Below are 21,497 nucleotides of genomic sequence, written 5' to 3' on the forward strand. Positions count from 1 at the left end.
AGGAGATGGTTCACGTTCAACAAGAAATGGAATTCATTCAGATCGCACAAGGTCATTTCCTAGTCCGAATAAGAGCACGGCATACATACATATAGAAACACGCATTCCCTTCTGTTCCTCTTGAATAAAAAAAAACACCTTCCCTTGTGATAAAATGATCGACAGACGCAGAACCGCATTCCTTTGCATACACAAGCCTTGTCTTTGTGTGCCAAAATGGGTGCTGAATAGATCTCCTCCTGCTTTGGTCAGCGTCCCCAAATTTGATCTTCAGTAGCCGTAGATTTCGTTTTCGACCCAAGCGGACTCTTTGCTTCGCCCTACTCTGTCATTGCAGAGTTCGTAGATATCATTGGTGACGAAACCACTTTCCGTGCTGGCCAATGTCACAAAGCCGCTTTCTGAGGTATTGACAGCCATATTGTCATAGTCTCCAGAGAGGTCGTCGGGAGCGTCGTCCCCTAAGCGGCCCCGAAACGAAGAGTTCTTAATGTCTGGTCTGGTCCCGCCCAGATCGGCTTCCGATTGTTTCCTAATGACGTTGTAGATCTCCAGACTGGGGCTGATCTGCCTGTTGGGAGAGAGCCAGGTGTCCTGCCCCTTCATGTCGGCTTCCATTCGCTCTCGTCTCCTTCGTGCGGAAAGAAAGAAAACATATTAACTTCCTCGCCCAAGAGTTGGGATCACAGTTAGTGCCGGCCCTAAGGCTCATGACACAGACAAACACAATTAAGGAGTTCTTCCATATATAAAACAAAGGCAATGAACGTGCAACTTCAAGCCATTAAAGTTCTCACGCGCTGGTATAAGACCCCGGTGCAATTATCACACTCCTTCTCTACTTCACCCCTCTGTTTTAAGAACTGCGGCCAGAGAGGCACATTCTTTCACTCCTGGTGGCTATGCCCCATTATTCAAAGCTTTTGGAGGCTAATTTACCAAGAAGTACATGCCCTCACCTCACACTCCCCACCTTTCACGCCGGAGTACGCTCTCCTGAACCTTGTAGGCACCTCACGCATTCCTGAGCACGCGGAGGAACTAATTTCACATATGTTCGTGGCAGCTAAATTTGCAATTGCCCTGGTTTGGAAGCAACAAACTCCTCCCTCGAGACAGGCATGGTGGCTGAAACTATGGGATTATTTTGTCTTAGATAAGCTCACCTATGACTTAGATCCTCGTTGCTCCTCCCAGACCGCTTCCTCGGACTTTGTGTGTAAATGGCGTCCCTTTATTGATAAAGCCTCAAAAGACAGCAGAAACCCTAATGACTCACACCATGCTATATTAATGTCATGCCAACTACTGTGGTAATTAGTTTTTTAATGGTTAACATCGTATGTATCCACTTCCTCACTCTATATTGGTATATGCTATGCATCTGCTGATGGACTACCACCTTTGTACCTTGAACTCTATACCAATAAAGCTTTTCTATTCAAAAAAAAGGGGGGGGGGTAAACTTAATACAAAATATGCTTAAAACATTAGCACTTGTTGGTCTTAAAGGTGCTTTCCTTGTATCTCTCCCATGGGATCCAGGGAACTGGGCAAAGGAAGCTCTGGCTCTTTCCTTCCTCCCCCAGGGGTCCAGGACGGGGAGGAGCCTCAGCAAATCGAAGGAAGAGAAGCTTGGCTCAGTAGCTCTGCTGTGCAATTGAGAGAGCCTGGCAAAGCAAGCTCTCCCTCTCCCCTTCCTCCCCAAGGGAGGAGCCTCAGCCAATGGAAAAAAAATAGAGCTTTTGCTCTGTAGTTCTTGTGTGACCGAGTAAGCTTTGCAAAGCAAACTGTTATGCAGAAGGAAGCAAGAGAGAGGGAGAAGAAAGCAGATGACAGCCAATTGCTTGGGGGGCTGATAGGAGCCCTCTGAGAGCCTGATTCAGCCCCTGGGCCGCATGTTTGACACCCCTGTACTAGCCCTTAGGGAACCTACCAGACTATATACTAGATTACTAGACTATCTCTTTGGCATACTGGACTAGATCTTCTAACCTGACCTGCCTTGTTTGCTGTATTATGCCAAAGGAATATTCAGTTTGAATTCAGCGGAAGCAAGAAAGAGACAGGGGTGGGGGGAGAGAGCCGAAAAAACCACTTCCTGCCTTTGTCCAAAAGCAGAACTTGACAAACGAACAAGAGAAAAGACCAAGCCCTAACGACCTTAGGAGCCCTGCAGTGCAAGAACTGGGAGCTGAAGCACATGGACAGGTGTGATGCCTTCTTGCCTACTTCTGACATGCCACACAACACCTGAGACCTCAAAGGCTGATTCCAATTCACACATTACGGAGGAACAAACGCATTTCTTCAACCACAAGGACACACCGCTTCCTCCTCTCCCCTCCCGCCATACTAGTACAAGTATAAGAGCCAGTTTGGTGTGGTGGTCAAGTGCGCAGACTCTTATCTGGGAGAACCGGGTTTGATTCCCCACTCCTCCACTTACAGCTGCAGGAATGGCCTTGGGTCAGCCAGAGCTCTCACAGACGTTGTCCTTGAAAAGGCAGCTGCTGTAAGAGCCCTCTCAGCCCCATCCACCTCACAGGGTGTCTGTTGTGGGGGGGGGGGGCGCGGAGCTAAAGGAGATTGTGACCGCTCTGAAATTCAGCATATAGGGCGGGATATAAATCTGCAGTCTTCTTCTTCTATAATTCATGTGACTGGAACCTTGTGTGTGAATGACGGTGGACTTTTCTGGGTACGGTTAAAATGATTTGCATGCCCCTGAATCAAAATTCAGTATGTGATGTGAATAATGGGAGCGGGGAGATCTTTCTGCATAGAGCTATTAAGCAACAGGCTGGAGCGACTGGCAGCAGAATATGTGCTGGATTGTTCCAGTGTGAGTTTAAGGTACACCAAGCCCTTCTGGTCAAGACTGACACTGCACAAAATCAGCCTGCTAATCCTCACACACAGTGGCGGAAAGCCTGTCTTGTACAGCTTGGGAAGAATATATATTTTAGCATAAGATGATGATGAAGAAGAAGATATTGGATTTATATCCCGCCCTCCAGTCCAAAGAGTCTCAGAGTGGCTCACAATTTCCTTTCCCTTCCTCCCCCACAACAGACACCCTGTGAGGTAGATGAAGATATTGGATTTATATCCCGCCCTCCACTCCGAAGAGTCTCAGAGCGGCTCACAATCTCCTTCCCCCCCCACACACAACAGACACCCTGTGAGGTAGATGAAGATATTGGATTTATATCCCGCCCTCCACTCCGAGTCTCAGAGCGGCTCACAATCTCCTTTCCCTTCCTCCCCCACAGCAAACACCCTGTGTGGTGGGTGGGGCTGGAGAGGGCTCTCACAGCAGCTGCCCTTTCAAGGACAACCTCTGCCAGAGCTATGGCTGACCTAAGGCCATGCCATCAGGTGCAAGTGGAGGAGTGGGGAATCAAACCCGCTTCTCCCAGATAAGAGTCTGCACACTTAACCACTACACCAAAATGGCTCTCCATAAGAGTTCCCAAGGTTTAAAAGGAAGTACTTCTTCACCCAATGGGAGATTAACACATGGAATTCACTGCCACAGGAGGTGGTGGCGGCTACAAGCACAGCTTCAAGAGGGGGTTGCATAAAGATATGGAGCAGAAGTCCATCAATGGCTATTATCCACAGGATATATATAGATGGAACTCTCTGTCTGGGGCAGTGATGCTCTGTATTCTTGGTGCTGGCGGGGTGCAACAGTGGGAGGGCTTCTTGGCTGATTCCACACTAACCTTGCTCTGAGCCAGGCTTCCGTTTCTACCTGCAGCAAGCTGGCAATTTCGCACCTGTTGCTCTGAGCCGCCATTCTGCGTGGGAAAACCCCACGATTTGCCACGCCGCAGTGTAAACCTGTTTTTACACTGCAGCACAGCAAATTGCGGGTTCTCCCTGAGCAAAATGACAGCTTGCTCCGGAGATAAACAGAAGCCGGGCACAGTGAAAGGTTAAAGTGGAATCAGCTCTAGTGTCTTCGCCGCAGTGGTGGACCTCCTGATGGCACCTGGTTTTTTTGGCCACTGTGTGACAGAGTATTGGACTGGATGGGCCATTGGCCTGATCCGACATGGCTTCACTTATGTTCTTATGTGACACAGAGTGTTGGACTGGATGGGCCACTGGCCTGATCCAACATGGCTTCTCTTATGTTCTTATGTGACACAGAGTGTTGGACTGGATGGGACATTGTCCTGATCCAACATGGCTTCTTTTATGTTCTTATGTGACACAGAGTGTTGGACTGGATGGGCCACTGGCCTGATCCAACATGGCTTCTCTTATGTTCTTATGTGACAAAGAGTGTTGGACTGGAGGGGCCACTGGTCTGATCCAACATGGCTTCTCTTATGTTCTTATGTGACACAGAGTGTTGGACTGGATGGGCCACTGGCCTGATCCAAGATGGCTTCTCTTATGTTCTTATGTGACACAGAGTGTTGGACTGGATGGGCCATTGTCCTGATCCAACATGGCTTCTTTTATGTTCTTATGTACAGAGTGTTGGACTGGATGGGTCATTGGCCTGATCCAACATGGCTTCTCTCATGTTCTTATGTGACACAGAATGTTGGACTGGATGGGCCATTGGCCTGATCTAACATGGCTTCTCTTGGGTTCTTATGTGACACAGAGTGTTGGACTGGATGGGCCATTGGCCTGATCCAACATGGCTTCTCTTAGGTTCGTATGTGACACAGAGTGTTGGACTGGATGGGCCATTGGCCTGATCCAACATGGCTTCTCTTGTGTTCTTATGTGACACAGAGTGTTGGACTGGGTGGGTCATTGGCCTGATCCAACATGGCTTCTCTTATGTTCTTATGTGACACAGAGTGTTGGACTGGAGGGGCCACTGGACAGATCCAACTTGGCTTCTCTTATGTTCTAATGTTCTTAAGTTGGCACCGCCTTCCTTGGCATCCAGCAAGTGTCTTTAAAATATGGAGGGGGAGGAAGGACTTTTCCCAGCAAGGCTAGCATTGGCCACTGTAGATCGGATTGGCTGTGCAGATCTTAAAACTGCCACTGCATGCTGGTCAAGTCTGGCTCATCCATCATTCACGTCTCCCTTTTGTTTTAAACACCCACACCGTTTCTGTGACCTGTTGCTTTTCCAGGACAGCCCCCCCTCCGCCTGCCCCCTTCCCACCATCTTGCCACACTTGCCTCCTTGCGCAGAGCCAGAAGCTGAATATGGCTACCGTGACCAAGAGGAGGAGCAAGGCAGGGACGCTAGGTACCAGGATGTAGGCGAGGCTCCAAAGGGGATCTGGAGGAGGGGGAGGGAAAACACATTTGTCCTCTTAGTGGAAAATAATATCAAAAGGCGGTTTATTTTGCAGCACCCCTTGCTGGTTTCTTTTGCACCATGCAGAATCCTGACATCCATTACCATCATCATCGTTTCTTTGCAGCAGGAATCCATTTGCATCTTAGGCCACACCCCCATGATGTAGCCAATCCTCCTGGAGCTTACGGAAGGTGCTGCACTAAGAGCCCAGTAAGCTCTTGGAGCAGGGGTGGCCAAACTGGCTCAAGAGCCACATGTGGCTCTTTCACACATATTGTGTGGCTCTCAAAGCCCCCACCACCCTACTGTCCAGCTTGGCGAAGGCATTTGTCCCTTTAAATCACTTCCAAACCAAGCCACCCAGCAGCTTAGAGAATGCACTTAAAGTTAAAGTTGCTTTCTTTCCACTTCTTCCTCCCCATCTATTTGCCTTCCTTCCTTGTTTCTGTCTTGTGGCTCTCAAACATCTGACATTCATGTCTTGCAGCTCTCAGATATCTGACATTTGCTCCATGTGGCTCTTACGTTAAGCAAGTTTGGACTCCCTGACTTAGAGAGGCTACATCAGAAGGATGTGGTCTAATACGCAACGGAGTTCTTGCTACAAAAAAGCCCTGATTATTACTATTATTATTGAATTGCCTCATCCCAGCTGATGCTGGACTCTATGCGATGTACAACAGCGAAAATACATACAAAATCAATAAAGGAAAAGGAAAAGAAAGGTCTCCTGTGCAAGCACCAGTCGTTTCCGACTCTGGGGTGACGCTGCTTTCACGACGTTTTCACGGCAGACTTTTTACGGGGTGGTTTGCCATTGCCTTCCCCGGTTAAAACAAACTGCAACCCAATGACATCCTTTATAACGTGCTACAGCGCTGCTTTCTAGGGACCGGGAGCAGGAAATCCCCCCTGGGGTGGGAGGGAGTGCCAGCATTAATTTTAGAGGTGGGGGGGGCAGGCCACCCCGAAAAGGCCCTCACGAACAGAGAAAACCATGCATTTTAAGCAATCTCCGTCATGCAGCAAAGAGATGCTTCTAAACCCTGTAATAATGAAGGATTTCTGCTAGAGACCCTGGAGAGCCGCTGCCAGTCTGAGTAGACAAGACCGAACTTGATGGACCAAGAGTCTGATTTAGTAGAAGGCAGCTTCAAGTGCAATACCATGCCGGGGGAGGGTAGGGGGGTTACCTTTGGCTTCTTTGACGGTCATATTATTTACGTCTTCTTTAATGGGTTCTTCTGGGGGTGCGAGCATCGAAGGCTCCGTTACGACATCTAAGAAAGAAACCTTTTGGTTAACACTTTGGCTGTCTTTTGTGTGAAAGCCCTCCTCTCAGGGGGGGTGTGCATGTGCGTGTGCCAGTCCTCAACAGCTCTGACCTGAAAAGGCTGCAGAGCTGGAAATGCCCTCTGTTGTCTGAGTCCCTTCAGGGCCTGTCAAGAGTAGCAGGACCAGGTTTTGGGGACAAAGGGTCTGATTTCGGCCAAGGCAGCTCCACGTGTTCATAAAGACAGGGGAGAACGAGGAAATCATACAGGCAAGGATACGCTTCTATGCCTCTGCCTTTCCTGATGTGGTTGTAAAAAACCTGCTAAATGTGCAAGCATTGCAACCTCCACGCAAACCGTGTGTGGATATATTTAGTGCAATACTGAAAAGAACAAGAAATACAGAACACTGAGCATACAATATATGAAATGTCCCCACAAAGACTTTCCGCAGCCTGCTAAATGGCTTCTTCGAGTAAACACAGAGGTGGGTGACAACTTTTCAACTCAGCGTTCAACTCCAAACAATGCGGAGAGCCGGCAGCAGCTGAAGAGAGCATGCGTTAATCCTCGTTAAAGAAATCAAACCAAGGCTCCGTACAAAGTCGGGAGAAGGAGGCTGATGAAGTGTTTGCTATCGAAATCCTGCAATAAGCGGTTCCTTAATTTCCCCGCACCGTTTGGAGTTGAACACTGAGTTGAAAAGTTTTCACCCACCTCTGCGTTTACTTGAAGAAGCCATTTAGCAGGCTGTGGAAAGACTTTTGCCCAAAACAGGGCAGAAAGAGCCAGACCGATTCTTCACTAGCAGTCGCTCTGTCCCCAGGCTTCTATTTTCCGTGACTCAAGTGATCAGTTCTTCACTAGTTGCTGCACGGGTGCATTTTGATCCATGGCTCACTCCAATTTCCTTTGTGGTTGCTTGCTCTTGTTTTTTGGAGAGCAAGAAACTGCGAGGGAAATTGGAGCCACAGATTAAAATGCCCTGTGCAGCTACTGGTGGGAAATTGATCACTTGAGCTGGGGAAAGCAGAAGCTTGGGAGCGGAGCAACTTAGTGAGGAGTCTGTAGAAGGAAGAACAACACATCAGAGACCACAAAAGCTATATATATATATATACACACACACACACACTGTGGCTAATAGCCACTGATGGACCTTTGCTCCATATTTTTATCTAACCCCCTCTTGAAGCTGGCTATGCTTGTAGCCTCCGCCACCTCCTGTCGCAGTGAATTCCATGCGTTAATCACCCTTTGGGTGAAGAAGGACTTCCTTTTATCCGTCTTAACCTGACTGCTCAACAATTTCATTGAATGCCCACGAGTTCTTGTATTGTGAGAAAGGGAGAAAAGTACTTCTTTCTCTATTTTCTCCATCCCATGCATAATCTTGTCAACCTCTATCATGTCACCCCTTCATGCAAAAAGGGAACCCAGGGAACTTCAGGGAACCCAGGTTCAAATCCCCATTTAGCTACAAAGCTGACTCCATATTCACACACAGTTTACGTGGAGGTTACATTGTTTCCGGTGGCTTTCTTATATTGTTTACTCAATGCACCAGCTCCAGTTGTGTTGATTATAAATGTGCAAGCGTGACTGTACACCTCGCACGCACTCCTGATATACATTACCTGCTTGAGAGGCGTTCGTTTCAGAAGCGACGGTTGGTTTTTCTGCAGCAGAGCACAAAAAAACACACACACGTTTTCTCATACGTTTGGCTACAGGATCAACGAGAAAGCAAATGTGTTGGAGGACGAGGGCAGCCACAACACTCTGCCTTGGATCCAGACCACTGCGGACGCTGCAGAGTTTTGTGGAAGGCATCTTCACTGATCCCGCCCCTTTGCACTGCTCCCCCCCGCCAGACTTCCTGAAGGATTCTTGGGAACTGCATGAGATGTAGAGTGAGAAGCTATAGGGAGAAGGGGGATTTGTCCCCCCTTCATGTGAAAAGGGAACCCAGGTTCAAATCCCCATTTAGCTACAAAGCTGACTCCATGTCTTTGGAGAAGTCAGTCTCAGCCTGGCCTACCTCACAGGGCTGCTGTCAGAATACAATAGAGCAGGAAGAACTACGAACCCTGCCCTGAGCTCTTCTGGGAAAGGTACGATAAAAATCCAGTGGATAGGCCGACGCCACAGGGGCTGCTCTGTTGAGCCGCGGCGTGAAAGGGGCCTTCGTGACAATCTCTTCAGCAACATGGCTCCCCCCACAGCTTTTGTTGTAGCAGGAACTCCTTTGCATATTAGGCCACACCCTCCCGAGATAGGTAATCCTCCTGGAGCTTACAGTAGGCCCTGTACTAAGAGCTCTACAAACTCTCGGAGGATTGGCTACATAAGGGTGTGTGTGGCCTAATATGCAAAGGAGTTCCTGCTACAAAGAAAGCCCTGCTTTCCCCACTCCTTTGCTTCATAAGGCACCACAGACTATAAATGCGTTCTGCCCAAGGCTCAATCGGTGCATTATCCTGCTGGAGTCGGCCAGTGTTTCTTCACACATCCACAAGATCTAACACGACTGGGCTGGCTTGGCCCACCCAGATCATCTGCTCCTTCATCATCACTTATCGGCATAAAAGAAGTCAGTTACACAGAGCAAAAGGATTACCAAGTTATACCGAATAAAAATTACCCATAAAATACAAAAGGTACAGTTAAAATTTTACATCCGCTCCTTACCCAGAGAGTATTTGCAGATGAAGTTGTTCTTCATGTTGCATCTGTCATCGTTCCACTGAAACATGTATGGGCCGCCGTCCCCGGGAGGCGCTGAGGGCTGGTGGTACATCACGACGCAGATTTCGCTTCCGCAGGAAGGCTCATCTATGTACCAGTTTCTGGGGAAACAAAGCAAAATGACCTACAATGGCTTGTTTCCCCATTAAGGACTTTTCCGGGAGAAGAGGAACACGAAATGAAGACAAGCCATTAATTGCTCCTTTGGGCACTGTGTCCGTGCAGGGGTGGGCGGAGGGGGCTGAGCAGAGGTGTCAAACTCATCCCTTACAAGGGCTGGATCTGACATAAATGTCGCTTTGTTGGGCCAGGCCATGTGCACCATGAAATGTAACACTAGGTACCCGAGATATAAACTTTATAAAGGACACAGAAGAAGATATTGGATTTATATCCCGCCCTCCACTCAGAGTCTCAGAGCGGCTCACAATCTCCTTTTTCTTCCTCCCCCACAACAGACACCCTGTGAGGTAGATGAAGATATTGGATTTATATCCCACCCTCCACTCCGAAGAGTCTCAGAGAGGCTCACAATTTCCTTTACCTTCCTCCCCCACAACAGACACCCTGTAAGGCAGATGAAGATATTGGATTTATATCCCGCCCTCCATTCCGAAGAGTCTCAGAGCGGCTCACAATCTCCTTTCCCTTCCTCCCCCACAACAGACACCCTGTGAGGTAGATGAAGATATTGGATTTATATCCCGCCCTCCACTCCGAAGAGTCTCAGAGCGGCTCACAATCTCCTTTCCCTTCCTCCCCCACAACAGACACCCTGTGAGGTAGATGAAGATATTGGATTTATATCCTGCCCTCCACTCTGAAGAGTCTCAGAGCAGCTCACAATCTCCTTTATCTTCCTCTCCCACAACAGACACCCTTTGAGGTAGATGAAGATATTGAATTTATATCCCACCCTCCACTCCAAAGAGTCTCAGAGCGGCTCACAATCTCCTTTATCTTCCTCCCCCACAACAGACACCCTGTGAGGTAGATGAAGATATTGGATTTATATTCCGCCCTCCACTCTGAAGAGTCTCAGAGCGGCTCACAATCTCCTTTACCTCCCCCCCCCACAACAGACACCCTGTGAGGTGGGTGGGGCTGAGAGAGCTCCCACAGAAGCTGCCCTTTCAAGGACATGTAGAGGAGTGGGGAATCAAACCGGTTCTCTGAGATAAGGGTCTGCGCGCTTAACCACTACACCGAACAGGCAAACTCACACCATCACCCATTTCACATTAGCACTGGAACAGTATGTGGGGACAGATTTATGGTTGGCTTCAGATTTCTACATTCCCAGTTTCTACAATCCAACTGCATTGTTTATCAGATGCCCCCTTCTGCTGATGCGATTGACTTTCTCTTGTGTAATCAGAAGATGACGACTGCAGATTTATACCCCGCCCTTCTCCCTGGATCAGAGTCTCAGAGCAGCTTACAATCTCCTTTATGTTCTTCGCCCGCAACAGACACCCTGTGAGGTGGGTGGGGCTGAGAGGGCTCTTACAGCAGCTGCCCTTTCAAGGACAACCTCTGTCAGAGCTACGGCTGACCCAAGGCCATTCCAGCAGCTGGAGGAGTGGGGAATCAAACCCAGTTCTCCCAGATGAGAGTCCACACACTTAACCACTACATCAAACCGGCTCTCTGCTCAGTTAGCTTTTGAAATCTGATGAGATTTGGCTTGCTTGGGCTATCCAGGGCAGGGTGACTTGCTGCATTCTCAAGGGCTTATCATTGCCTCGTCCCTGTCCAGAACTCACCGAAAGGCAGAAGAACTTCCATCGGACCAGGAGTACAGGTCTGGGCACTCCGTGCTGTTGTCGGGGTCCTCTTCTCTTGTCAACCCGATCCAGAAATCCCCATCAGAAGCTGAGAGATGCTCAATGATTGTCTCTATCAGTCTCTGCTCCGCCTGAGACTTGATGCTCACCAGGTGGCCGCCGTCTCTTCTGCATGCCTCAAAGGCCTCCCGAAAGCCCACCCTGCGCGACACATCGTGAAAGTACACTATCTTGTAGCACGGACGCTGGGTTCCGCCCCGGCAGATGGCCTGCCCTGCGGAAAGGGAAGAGAAAGGAGCCTCTTTAATGGAGACTGGGAGGAGCAGGAGGAGGCAGCAAACGCCTAATCCGTGATGGGCAGCATGCAGGGCTCTTTTTCTAGGAAAAGCCTAGCAGGAACTCATTTGCATATTAGGCCATGCCCCTTGATATCACCATTGTTTCACACAGGTCTTTTTTGTGGGAAAAGTTTAACAGGAACGTATTTGCATATTAGGTCACACCCCCTGACATCACCATGGTTGCACATAGGTCTTTTTTTGTGAAAAGAAGCCCAGCAGGAACTCATTTGCATATTAGGCCACACCCCTGGCATCACTATTGTTTCACACAGGTCTTTTGTGTGTGAAAAGTTCAGCAGGAACTGATCTGCATATTAGGTCACACCCCCTGGCATCACCATTGTTCCACGTAGGTTTTTTTTGTGTGAAAAAAGCCCAGCAGGAACTCATTTGCATATTAGGCCACACCTCTGATGCAGAGCCAGCTGGAACTGCATTGCTGTGCATTTCTGCTCAAAAAAGCCTTGGTGGCATGGAGTATTTCTCAATACTCAAGTCAGTATTCATTTTAAAAACTCAACTTTTTTACTGCATGTTACAGAACAGCTTGGCCATATTTTTATTTTTAAGTATGCTGGTGAGGTTCTGGCTGTCAGATGAAGTCAGGGGCTCCTAATTAGGTTGTCAGATTAGGTCATTTAACCTTTTAAAATAAAAACACAGAGGAAGTCATAACCACAATAAACCAAATAAGTAATATACGTGCGGGCGCATAAGACTCATGAGGGAAGGATCCCATCTCCCCGCCCTGCTCCATTTCCCCTTGGGCCCACCTCAGCTCACAGGCGGTGCCACCAGCCCTGGGTCCAGCACGGCTCCTGGGCATCACTGACGCCACCAAAGATTGCCCCCCCCTTTTGCAATGTCAGATTTCTCCGCAAACCTAGATCATCCTCTAAATTTATAGGAATATATATATGTTTTGTAAATATGGCCCTGATTTGCAGATTTAGGCATCCACAGATAAAAGCCAGGTTTAAGGCATAGATTTATAGATAACTTACATAACCAATGCTGTGGCCAAGTTTACCCAGTGTTTTGTTTTACAGAAGCCAAGGGTTCTGTTCCGATAAGCCAATCGCTCAAGACAAGTTTAAGAAGAGGCTATTATAAATATCTCTGGAGAGGTGCCACACATTTTCTAAAGCAATAACAACTCTCTGGGATGCGTTTCTAAAGCACACTTTGGAAAACATTCCAGAGTTCATCGTCTTCCTTCAAGTACAATGCAGAACATACGGATGGTCCATTCCACAGATTTTTACAATCACTTAACAACTCAGAATTGCCACTTCTTACAGAAGACAATGTTCCCTCGAAGCTGCAGAGTCTTGTGAGCAAAATTTTTACTCTGTGAGCTACTGGCATGAAAGTTGTGAGCTAATGGCATTAAAGTTGTCTGTCACTGCACAAATTATTGTGCTCTCGGGTCATCCTTTCTGAGCTAAGGCAAAGTCGTGTGAGCTGGAGGCTAAAAATCTGTGAGCTAGCTCATGCCAACTCAGCTTAGAGGGAACACTGCATACAACTTAAAAATGCCAAACCCAGCAAAAACCCCCACGGCCCCCACGGATAACCTGACAGACATGCAAGCTTTGAAGAAAGAAACATAGGAGGCTACCTCTTTGAAGAATCTGGTCTGCGGCTGGGAAGGTGGCAATAGAAGGAACACAAAGAACACATTGTTATTATCCAGTTGGCAGGGACTGTGTCTTTAGAATATCCCCAGATAACAGCTAGGCAGCTCTGCAGCAGGTCAACCAAGCTTTTTGCAAGCGTTTGGCACATCGTCAGTGTTTTATCAGCAAAATTAGAAGTTCTTTCTAGCCAAGGCAGGGAATACACTGCAGCCAATTCCATCCTAGCCTCTGGTGCGAGTCATCTCTCCAGCCAGTGATCTCACTCTAACGCATCTTGGAATTAAGTCTGCGATTCTACAAGTATTTCATAAACTGGCTGTTAATTTCGAAGGGATTAACCCCTACGTGGATGTTGCTACTACAACAATCTTTTCTCTGTAGGAACTCACAAACACAATGGGAAGTTTTAGTAGTGGGATTAGATACTAGAAGGCGACATTCAGATCCCTGGAGAGAGGCAGTTTAACACGTTGCACAACAAGCGGGTAACACCAGGAGTTATAAACAGCTGTGGGCATGCACAGAGCTCTGCGGCTTCTGGGGGCTCTCCAGCGCATGACCCTGAATCTTCATGCTTCTTGCGTTTACCGCAGAGACTATCAGGAAAAAGTTTATGAATCAGACAAATGACATCTATAGTAGTACTGCAGAGGGACAACGTAGTCCAATAATTTTGGACCTAACAGGTCCCAATTTAAACCTCATTTTAGCCAATGTGGCCAGCTCTCTGTCTTGGCCTCTGTTTCCCCTCCGGAAAATGGAAACAATTATGCCATGTTATCTTTGCCATCAGGGTCTTTTTGGTAGAGAAAAAGCCCAGCAGGATCTCATTTGCATATTAGGCCACACTCCCTGATACCACCACTGTTTCGCGCAGGACCTTTTTTGCAGAAAAAGCCCAGCAGGATCTAATTTGCATATTAGGCCACCCCCCCTGACCCCACAATTGTTTTGCGCAGGACCTTTTTTGCAGAAAAAGCCCAGCAGGATCTCATTTGCATATTAGGCCACACTCCCTGATACCACCACTGTTTCGCGCAGGACCTTTTTTGCAGAAAAAGCCCAGCAGGATCTCATTTGCATATTAGGCCACACCCCCTGGCACCAAGCCAGCCGGAACTGCATCCCTGTGCATTCCTGCTCAAAAAAAGCCCTGGCTGTCATCCTTATCCAAATCTTAGATGAGTTCTGCAAAGACTAATTTGAGAGCCGATGAAAAAGAGCCAGAGTCCGCCAGGCGCACCTTAAAGACTAACAAAATCTGTAGCAGAGAAGGAGCTTTTGGGAGTCACTGCTCACTTTTAATGAAGTGAGCCCTCACTCCTGAAAGCTCGTAAGAACATAAGAACAAGAGAAGCCATGCTGGATGAGGCCAGTGGCCCATCCAGTCCAACACTCTGTGTCACATAAGAACCTAAGAGAAGCCATGTTGAATCAGGCCAGTGGCCCATCCAGTCCGACACTCTGTGTCACATAAGAACCTAAGAGAAGCCATGTTAAATCAGGCCAATGTCCCATCCAGTCCGACACTCTGTGTCACATAAGAACATAAGAGAAGCCATGATGGATCAGGCCAGTGGCCCATCCAGTCCAACACTCTGTGTCACATAAGAACATAAGAGAAGCCATGATGGATCAGGCCAGTGGCCCATCCAGTCCGACACTCTGTGTCACATAAGAACATAAGAGAAGCCATGTTGGATCAGGCCAGTGGCCCATCCAGTGCAACACTCTGTGTCACATAAGAACATAAGAGAAGCCATGTTGGATCAGGCCAATGGCCCCTTCAGTCCAACACTCTGTGTCACATAAGAACATAAGAGAAGCCATGTTGGATCAGGCCAGTGGCCCATCCAGTGCAACACTCTGTGTCACAGAAGAACATAAGAGAAGCCATGCTGGATCAGGCCAATGGTCCATCCAGTCCAACACTCTGTGTCACATAAGAACATAAGAGAAGCCATGTTGGATCAGGCCAATGGCCCATCCAATCCAACACTCTGTGTCACATAAGAACATAAGAGAAGCCATGATGGATCAGGCCAATGGCCCATCCAGTCCAACACTCTGTGTCACATAAGAACATACAAGAAGCCATGTTGGATCAGGCCAATGGCCCATCCAGTCCAACGCTCTGTGTCACATAAGAACCTAAGAGAAGCCATGTTGAATCAGGCCAGTGGCCCATCCAGTCCGACACTCTGTGTCACATAAGAACCTAAGAGAAGCCATGTTGGATCAGGCCAATGGCCCATCCAGTCCGACACTCTGTGTCACATAAGAACCTAAGAGAAGCCATGTTGAATCAGGCCAATGTCCCATCCAGTCCGACACTCTGTGTCACATAAGAACATAAGAGAAGCCATGATGGATCAGGCCAGTGGCCCATCCAGTCCAACACTCTGTGTCACATAAGAACATAAGAGAAGCCATGTTGGATCAGGCCAGTGGCCCATCCAGTGCAACACTCTGTGTCACATAAGAACATAAGAGAAGCCATGTTGGATCAGGCCAATGGCCCCTTCAGTCCAACACTCTGTGTCACATAAGAACATAAGAGAAGCCATGTTGGATCAGGCCAGTGGCCCATCCAGTGCAACACTCTGTGTCACAGAAGAACATAAGAGAAGCCATGCTGGATCAGGCCAATGGTCCATCCAGTCCAACACTCTGTGTCACATAAGAACATAAGAGAAGCCATGTTGGATCAGGCCAATGGCCCATCCAATCCAACACTCTGTGTCACATAAGAACATAAGAGAAGCCATGATGGATCAGGCCAATGGCCCATCCAGTCCAACACTCTGTGTCACATAAGAACATACAAGAAGCCATGTTGGATCAGGCCAATGGCCCATCCAGTCCAACGCTCTGTGTCACATAAGAACATAAGAGAAGCCATGCTGGATCAGGCCAATGGCCCATCCAGTCCAACACTCTGTGTCACACAGTGGCCAAAACCCAGGTGCCATCAGGAGGTCCACCAGTGGGGCCAGGACACTAGAAGCCCTCCACTGTGCCCCACCAAGCACCAAGAATACAGAGCATCACTGCCCCAGACAAGAGAGTTCCATCAATATGAAGAAGATATTGGGTTTACTATATCCCGCCCTCCACACCGAAGAGTCTCAGAGTGACTCACAATCTCCTTTACCTTCCTCCCCTGTGAGGTGGGTGGGGCTGAGAGGGCTCTCACAGCAGCTGCCCTTTCAAGGATAGCTCTGCCAGAGCTATGGCTGACCCAAGGCCATTCCAGCAGCTGCAAGTGGAGGAGTGGGGAATCAAACCCGGTTCTCCCAGATAAGAGTCCGCACACTTAACCACTACACCAAACTGGCTCTCACAAGGACAGCTATGCAAGAGCTATGGCTGACCCAAGGCCACTCCAGCAGGTGCATGGGGAGGAGTGGGGAATCAAACCCGGTTCTCCCAGATAAGAGAGCTATGGCTGACCCAAGGCCATTCCAGCAGCTGCAAGTGGAGGAGTGGGGAATCATACCCGGTTCTCCCAGATAAGTCCACACACTTAACCACTGCACCAGACTGGCTCTCCTATGCTATGACTAATAGCCACTAATAATGACTAATAGCTCCTCCCCTGCAACAAATTGTGTTGGTGTCCCTGGACTCTCGCTCTTTTCTACTGCTATGAGCAGACTAACATGGCTCCCAACTTGAGATACGGTGGCCCACGCAGATCAGCTGACAGCCTAAGCATTCAGATGACAGGTTTTTTTCAAATCGCAGCACTTTTTTGGGGGGGGGGGGAAGGACAAACCGGCTCAGCCACACACATCTTCTTGCACGTGCATGCTGTGTGACTACAGTCCATCGTATCCAAGCACAAGGTGCTTTATCCCTCTCAATATGATACGGTGTGCATGGGAACGGATGCATACAGAGTGGGTGGGTTTTATCACTAGTATGCACGCATGGAGTTTGATGCACTGATTCCAAGATTAAATTTAATTCATTCGTACCTGCCTTTCTCTCTGATGGTAAGAGCCCCATGGCGCAGAGTGTTAAAGCTGCAGTACTGCAGCCCTAAGCTCTGCTCACGACCTGAGTTCGATCCCTGGCGGAAGCTGGGTTTTCAGGTAGCCGGCTTGAGGTTGACTCAGCCTTCCATCTTTCCGAGGTCGGTAAAATGAGTACCCAGCTTGCTGGGGGGAAAGCGTAGATGACTGGGGAAGGCAATGGTAAACCACCCCGTAAAAAAGTCTGCCGTGAAAACGTGAAAGCAGCGTCTCCCCAGAGTTGGAAACGACTTCCTTTCCCTTCTCTCTGATGGGGCTCAAAGGGTAACTGTTCTCTTTTTTGAGTGAAAGTGTTCCGAAAGAGAGAGGCACACCCATCACAATCGCCTCGGGAAACATTGGTCAGAACAAGTGCCAGTGGGGTTCTAAAGCACAGCACTTGTGGTGATTTCACCACGTTCAAAAAAGGCTGCCTGAACCAGTTGTGAATCTAGTCCTCGTGGACTCCAGCAGAAAACTTGGAAATTCCCCACAGCATGCAAAAAAAACCCCTAAGGAAAATAACTCATAGTCATTTTCCAATCAAAGTATTCAGAATGCATTACTATAATTGGATTTTTACACCACCTTTGCGATTTTGAAAAAAGATCGGCGAGAGACAGCGACATTAGCAAAGGATCAATAGAAAATCCACAAAAGCTGACCCAGCAAGTATGCAACTGGGGGCTCTTTGGCTAGACTTATTTCCAAACCCATCCCAGACACCCAGAGCTGGGAGAGTTTATTTAAGGGGTGCATTTGTAATGGGAGAGAATGCCTGGAATACTCCAGTGCTATACAATATTGGCACGAACCATCCGGCCGTATATATTTCTGGCTAGCCTGCGCTCTAAATCATCACCTCTTGCTAAAAGAGCCACACTTTCCACCGTAGCAATTTTAGCACTGGTCTGGTCGCCAGAGCCTCTGGCCTCGACACCCTGACCATTAGTCACAGCAGTAGCCCGAGAGCTGGCTGCAGTGACTCAGTGGCTACGGAAAGGCACTCCGCACAAGCTCAGACAACCCTTCTCCTTTTTGCTACTACACACTTTGCAGGGCCGGATTTCCCACAACGGCAAACAACTCCTTTGGCAGCAACCCCCTGCACATGAAGCCATCAGGAAACTGCAAAGTGCCCACTGGCAGCTGTCCTGCACACCAAGGTGCCATATCTTGCCTTCCTCTCCCGCTAAGAATGCAGCCTCCACGGGGGACCTGAGGATCCCCTGGAATTACAGCTCATCTCCAGAATACAGAGATCAGTTCCCCTGGAGAAAAGGGATGCTTTGGAGGGTGGGTTCTAGGGCAGTGTACCTCAATGAGGTTTGGGGTGGGACGGTGGCTCAGTGGTAGAGCACCTGCTTGGTAAGCAGAAGGTCCCAGGTTCAATCCCCGGCATCTCCAACTAAAAAGGGTCCAGGCAAGTAGGCGTGAAAAACCTCCGCTTGAGTCCCTGGAGAGCCATGAATGGGGCTGTGGCTCAGCGGTAGAGCATCTGCCTGGTAAGCAGAAGGTCCCAGGTTCAATCCCCGGCATCTCCATAAAAAGGGTCCAGGCAAGTAGGCGTGAAAAACCTCAGCTTGAGACCCTGGAGAGCTGCTGCCAGTCTGAGTAAACTTTGATGGACCGAGGGGGGTCTGATTCAGTAGAAGGCAGCTTCATATGTCCACATGCCCTGTTCTCTCCAAGCTCCATCCCCAAATCTCCAGCAGTTTCCCAACTTGCGTTTGGCGACCCCCTCCCTCTGCCCCCTCATGACAAGAAGTTCGAAGCCCCTCCCAGACCAGCAGCCTCGGTGGGTCCAGCCCCTGGATGAGCGGTTCCCCAGGGTGAGCGGCGGGGGCGCCAAGCGGCCGGCTGGCTGTGCAACTTTCTGCCCGATACACTGCTGCAGCAGGGCACTGAGCCCATCCAGCACAAAGCCCATCTGTTGATGATCCAGCCAAGGTCCCGCCGGGGTTTTGGGCTGGAGAGCCTGCTACACCCCCCCCCCCCAACCCCAGCCCATAAGAAGATAAGAGAAGCCCTGTTGGATCAGGCCAATGGCCCATCCAGCCCAACACTCTGTGTCACATAAGAACATAAGAGAAGCCATGTTGGGTCAGGCCAATGGCCCATCCAGTCCAACACTCTGTGTCACATAAGAACAGAAGAGAAGCCCTGTTGGCTCAGGCCAATGGCCCCTCCAGTCCAACACTCTGTGTCACATAAGAACATAAGAGAAGCCCTGTTGGATCAGGCCAATGGCCCATTCAGTCCAACACTCTGTGTCACATAAGAACAGAAGAGAAGCCATGTTGGGTCAGGCCAATGGCCCATCCAGTCCAACACTCTGTGTCACATAAGAACAGAAGAGAAGCCATGTTGGATCAGGCCAATGGCCCCTCCAGTCCAACACTCTGTGTCACATAAGAACATAAGAGAAGCCCTGTTGGATCAGGCCAATGGCCCATCTAGTCCAACACTCTGAGTCACATAAGAACATAAGAGAAGCCATGTTGGATCAGGCCAATGGCCCATCCAGTCCAACACTCTGGGTCACATAAGAACATAAAAGAAGCCCTGTTGGATCAGGCCAATGGCCCATCTAGTCCAACACTCTGTGTCACATAAGAACATAAGAGAAGCCATGTTGGATCAGGCCAATGGCCCATCCAGTCCAACACTCTGTGTCACATAAGAACATAAGAGAAGCCCTGTTGGATCAGGCCAATGGCCCATCTAGTCCAACACTCTGTGTCACATAAGAACATAAGAGAAGCCATGTTGGATCAGGCCAATGGCCCATCCAGTCCAACACTCTGTGTCACATAAGAACATAAGAGAAGCCCTGTTGGATCAGGCCAATGGCCCATCTAGTCCAACACTCTGTGTCACATAAGAACATAAGAGAAGCCATGTTGGATCAGGCCAATGGCCCATCCAGTCCAACACTCTGGGTCACATAAGAACATAAGAGAAGCCCTGTTGGATCAGGCCAATGGGCCATCCAGTCCAACACTCTGTGTCACAGAAGAACATAAGAGAAGCCATGTTGGATCAGGCCAATGGCCCCTCCAGTCCAACACTCTGGGTCACATAAGAACATAAGAGAAGCCCTGTTGGATCAGGCCAATGGGCCATCCAGTCCAACACTCTGTGTCACAGAAGAACATAAGAGAAGCCATGTTGGATCAGGCCAATGGCCCATCCAGTCCAACACTCTGGGTCACATAAGAACATAAGAGAAGCCCTGTTGGATCAGGCCAATGGGCCATCCAGTCCAACACTCTGTGTCACATAAGAACATAAGAGAAGCCCTGTTGGATCAGGCCAATGGCCCATCCAGTCCATCACTCTGGGTCACACAGTGGCCAAAAAAAATAAGTGCCATCAGGAGGTCCCTCATTGGGACTAGAAGCCCTCCCACTGTGCCCCCCCCCCAAGCACCAAGAATACAGAGCATCACTGCCCCAGACATAAGAACACAAGAGAAGCCCTGTTGGATCAGGCCAATGGCTGATCCAGCCCAACACTCTGTGTCACACAGTGGCCAAAAATCCCAGGCGCCATCAGGAGGTCCATCAGTGGGGGTAGAAGCCCTCCGACTGTGCCCCCCCTCCAGGACCAAGACTACAGAGCATCACTGCCCCAGGCATAAGAACACAAGGGAAGCCCTGTTGGATCAGGCCAATGGCCCATCCAGTCCAACACTCTGTGTCACGCAGTGGCCAAAACCCAGGTGCCATCAGGAGGTCCCTCAGTGGGGCTAGTCGCCCTCCCACTGTGCCCACCGCCAAGCACGCAGAAGACAGAGCATCCCTGCCCCAGAGAGAGTTCCAACAATACCCCGTGGCTAAGAGCCACTGATGGACCTCTGCTCCAGATGTTGATTCCATCTCTGCTCCAGATGTTCCTGCAAACCCGCCAATGTCCCGCGCCTCTGCCGCGAGCCGGGCAGGGAGAGACGCCGCCGCCAGCCCTCTCCGTGCCGGGCAACTTTGCAGCAGCAGCAGCAGGGCGGGCGTCCCCTCCCTCCTTCGCCCAAGCCCCTGCCCCGGCCGGCCGCGCTTCCTCCCGTGCCCCGCTTGCCTCGGAGCGGCCCGAAGGCGGCTTCCCCTCCGCCCAGCAGCAGCAGCAGCAGCCCGAGCAGCGCCCTCCACCGCATGGCGCCTCCCGGCCCGCCACGTCCCGCCGGCGGCAGCCCCAGTCCCGGCGCACTGCTCGGCCAGGCAGCAGCAGCAGCAGGAGGAGACCGGCCCGGCCCCGCCCAGCCCAGGCAGCGGCTCTGCCTCCCGGCCGGGGAAGGAGGGCCAGAGGGAGGCGCTTGGCCCGGACCCCTCCCCTCCCCTCCCCCGGGCCGCGCGCCAAGGCTGGAGAGAGTTGGGAAGGGAAGGGGGCTGTTGCGCTTGCCAGGCTCCA

General features: G+C 49.8%; 1 protein-coding gene across 1 annotated transcript; it reads right to left on the minus strand.

Annotated features, from left to right (window-relative positions):
- Positions 1-242: 242 nt before the first annotated feature.
- On the minus strand, positions 243-21,243 carry LAYN (layilin). Its single transcript, XM_060251671.1, has 7 exons — positions 21,168-21,243; positions 11,076-11,439; positions 9,253-9,410; positions 8,199-8,240; positions 6,481-6,567; positions 5,164-5,266; positions 243-631 (listed from the first exon to the last, which is right to left on the minus strand). Exons 1-7 carry the CDS (start codon positions 21,241-21,243, stop codon positions 271-273), a joined length of 1,191 nt encoding a protein of 396 aa, XP_060107654.1. The 3' UTR covers positions 243-270.
- Between the last annotated feature and the right edge of the window lie 254 nt (positions 21,244-21,497).

This window comes from Heteronotia binoei, chromosome 12 (genome assembly GCF_032191835.1).
Source record: "Heteronotia binoei isolate CCM8104 ecotype False Entrance Well chromosome 12, APGP_CSIRO_Hbin_v1, whole genome shotgun sequence".
NCBI lineage: Eukaryota > Metazoa > Chordata > Lepidosauria > Squamata > Gekkonidae > Heteronotia > Heteronotia binoei.

Coding starts and splice junctions, on each gene's coding strand:
- LAYN (XM_060251671.1), bottom strand. CDS start 21,243: ATGCGGTGGAGGGCGCTGCTCGGGCTGCTGCTGCTGCTGCTGGGCGGA. Junction 6,568..8,198: donor AACGAACGCCTCTCAAGCAG/GTAATGTATATC, acceptor TTTCTTTCTTAG/ATGTCGTAACGGAGCCTTCG. Junction 632..5,163: donor TTCTGGCTCTGCGCAAGGAG/GCAAGTGTGGCA, acceptor TTCCGCACGAAG/GAGACGAGAGCGAATGGAAG.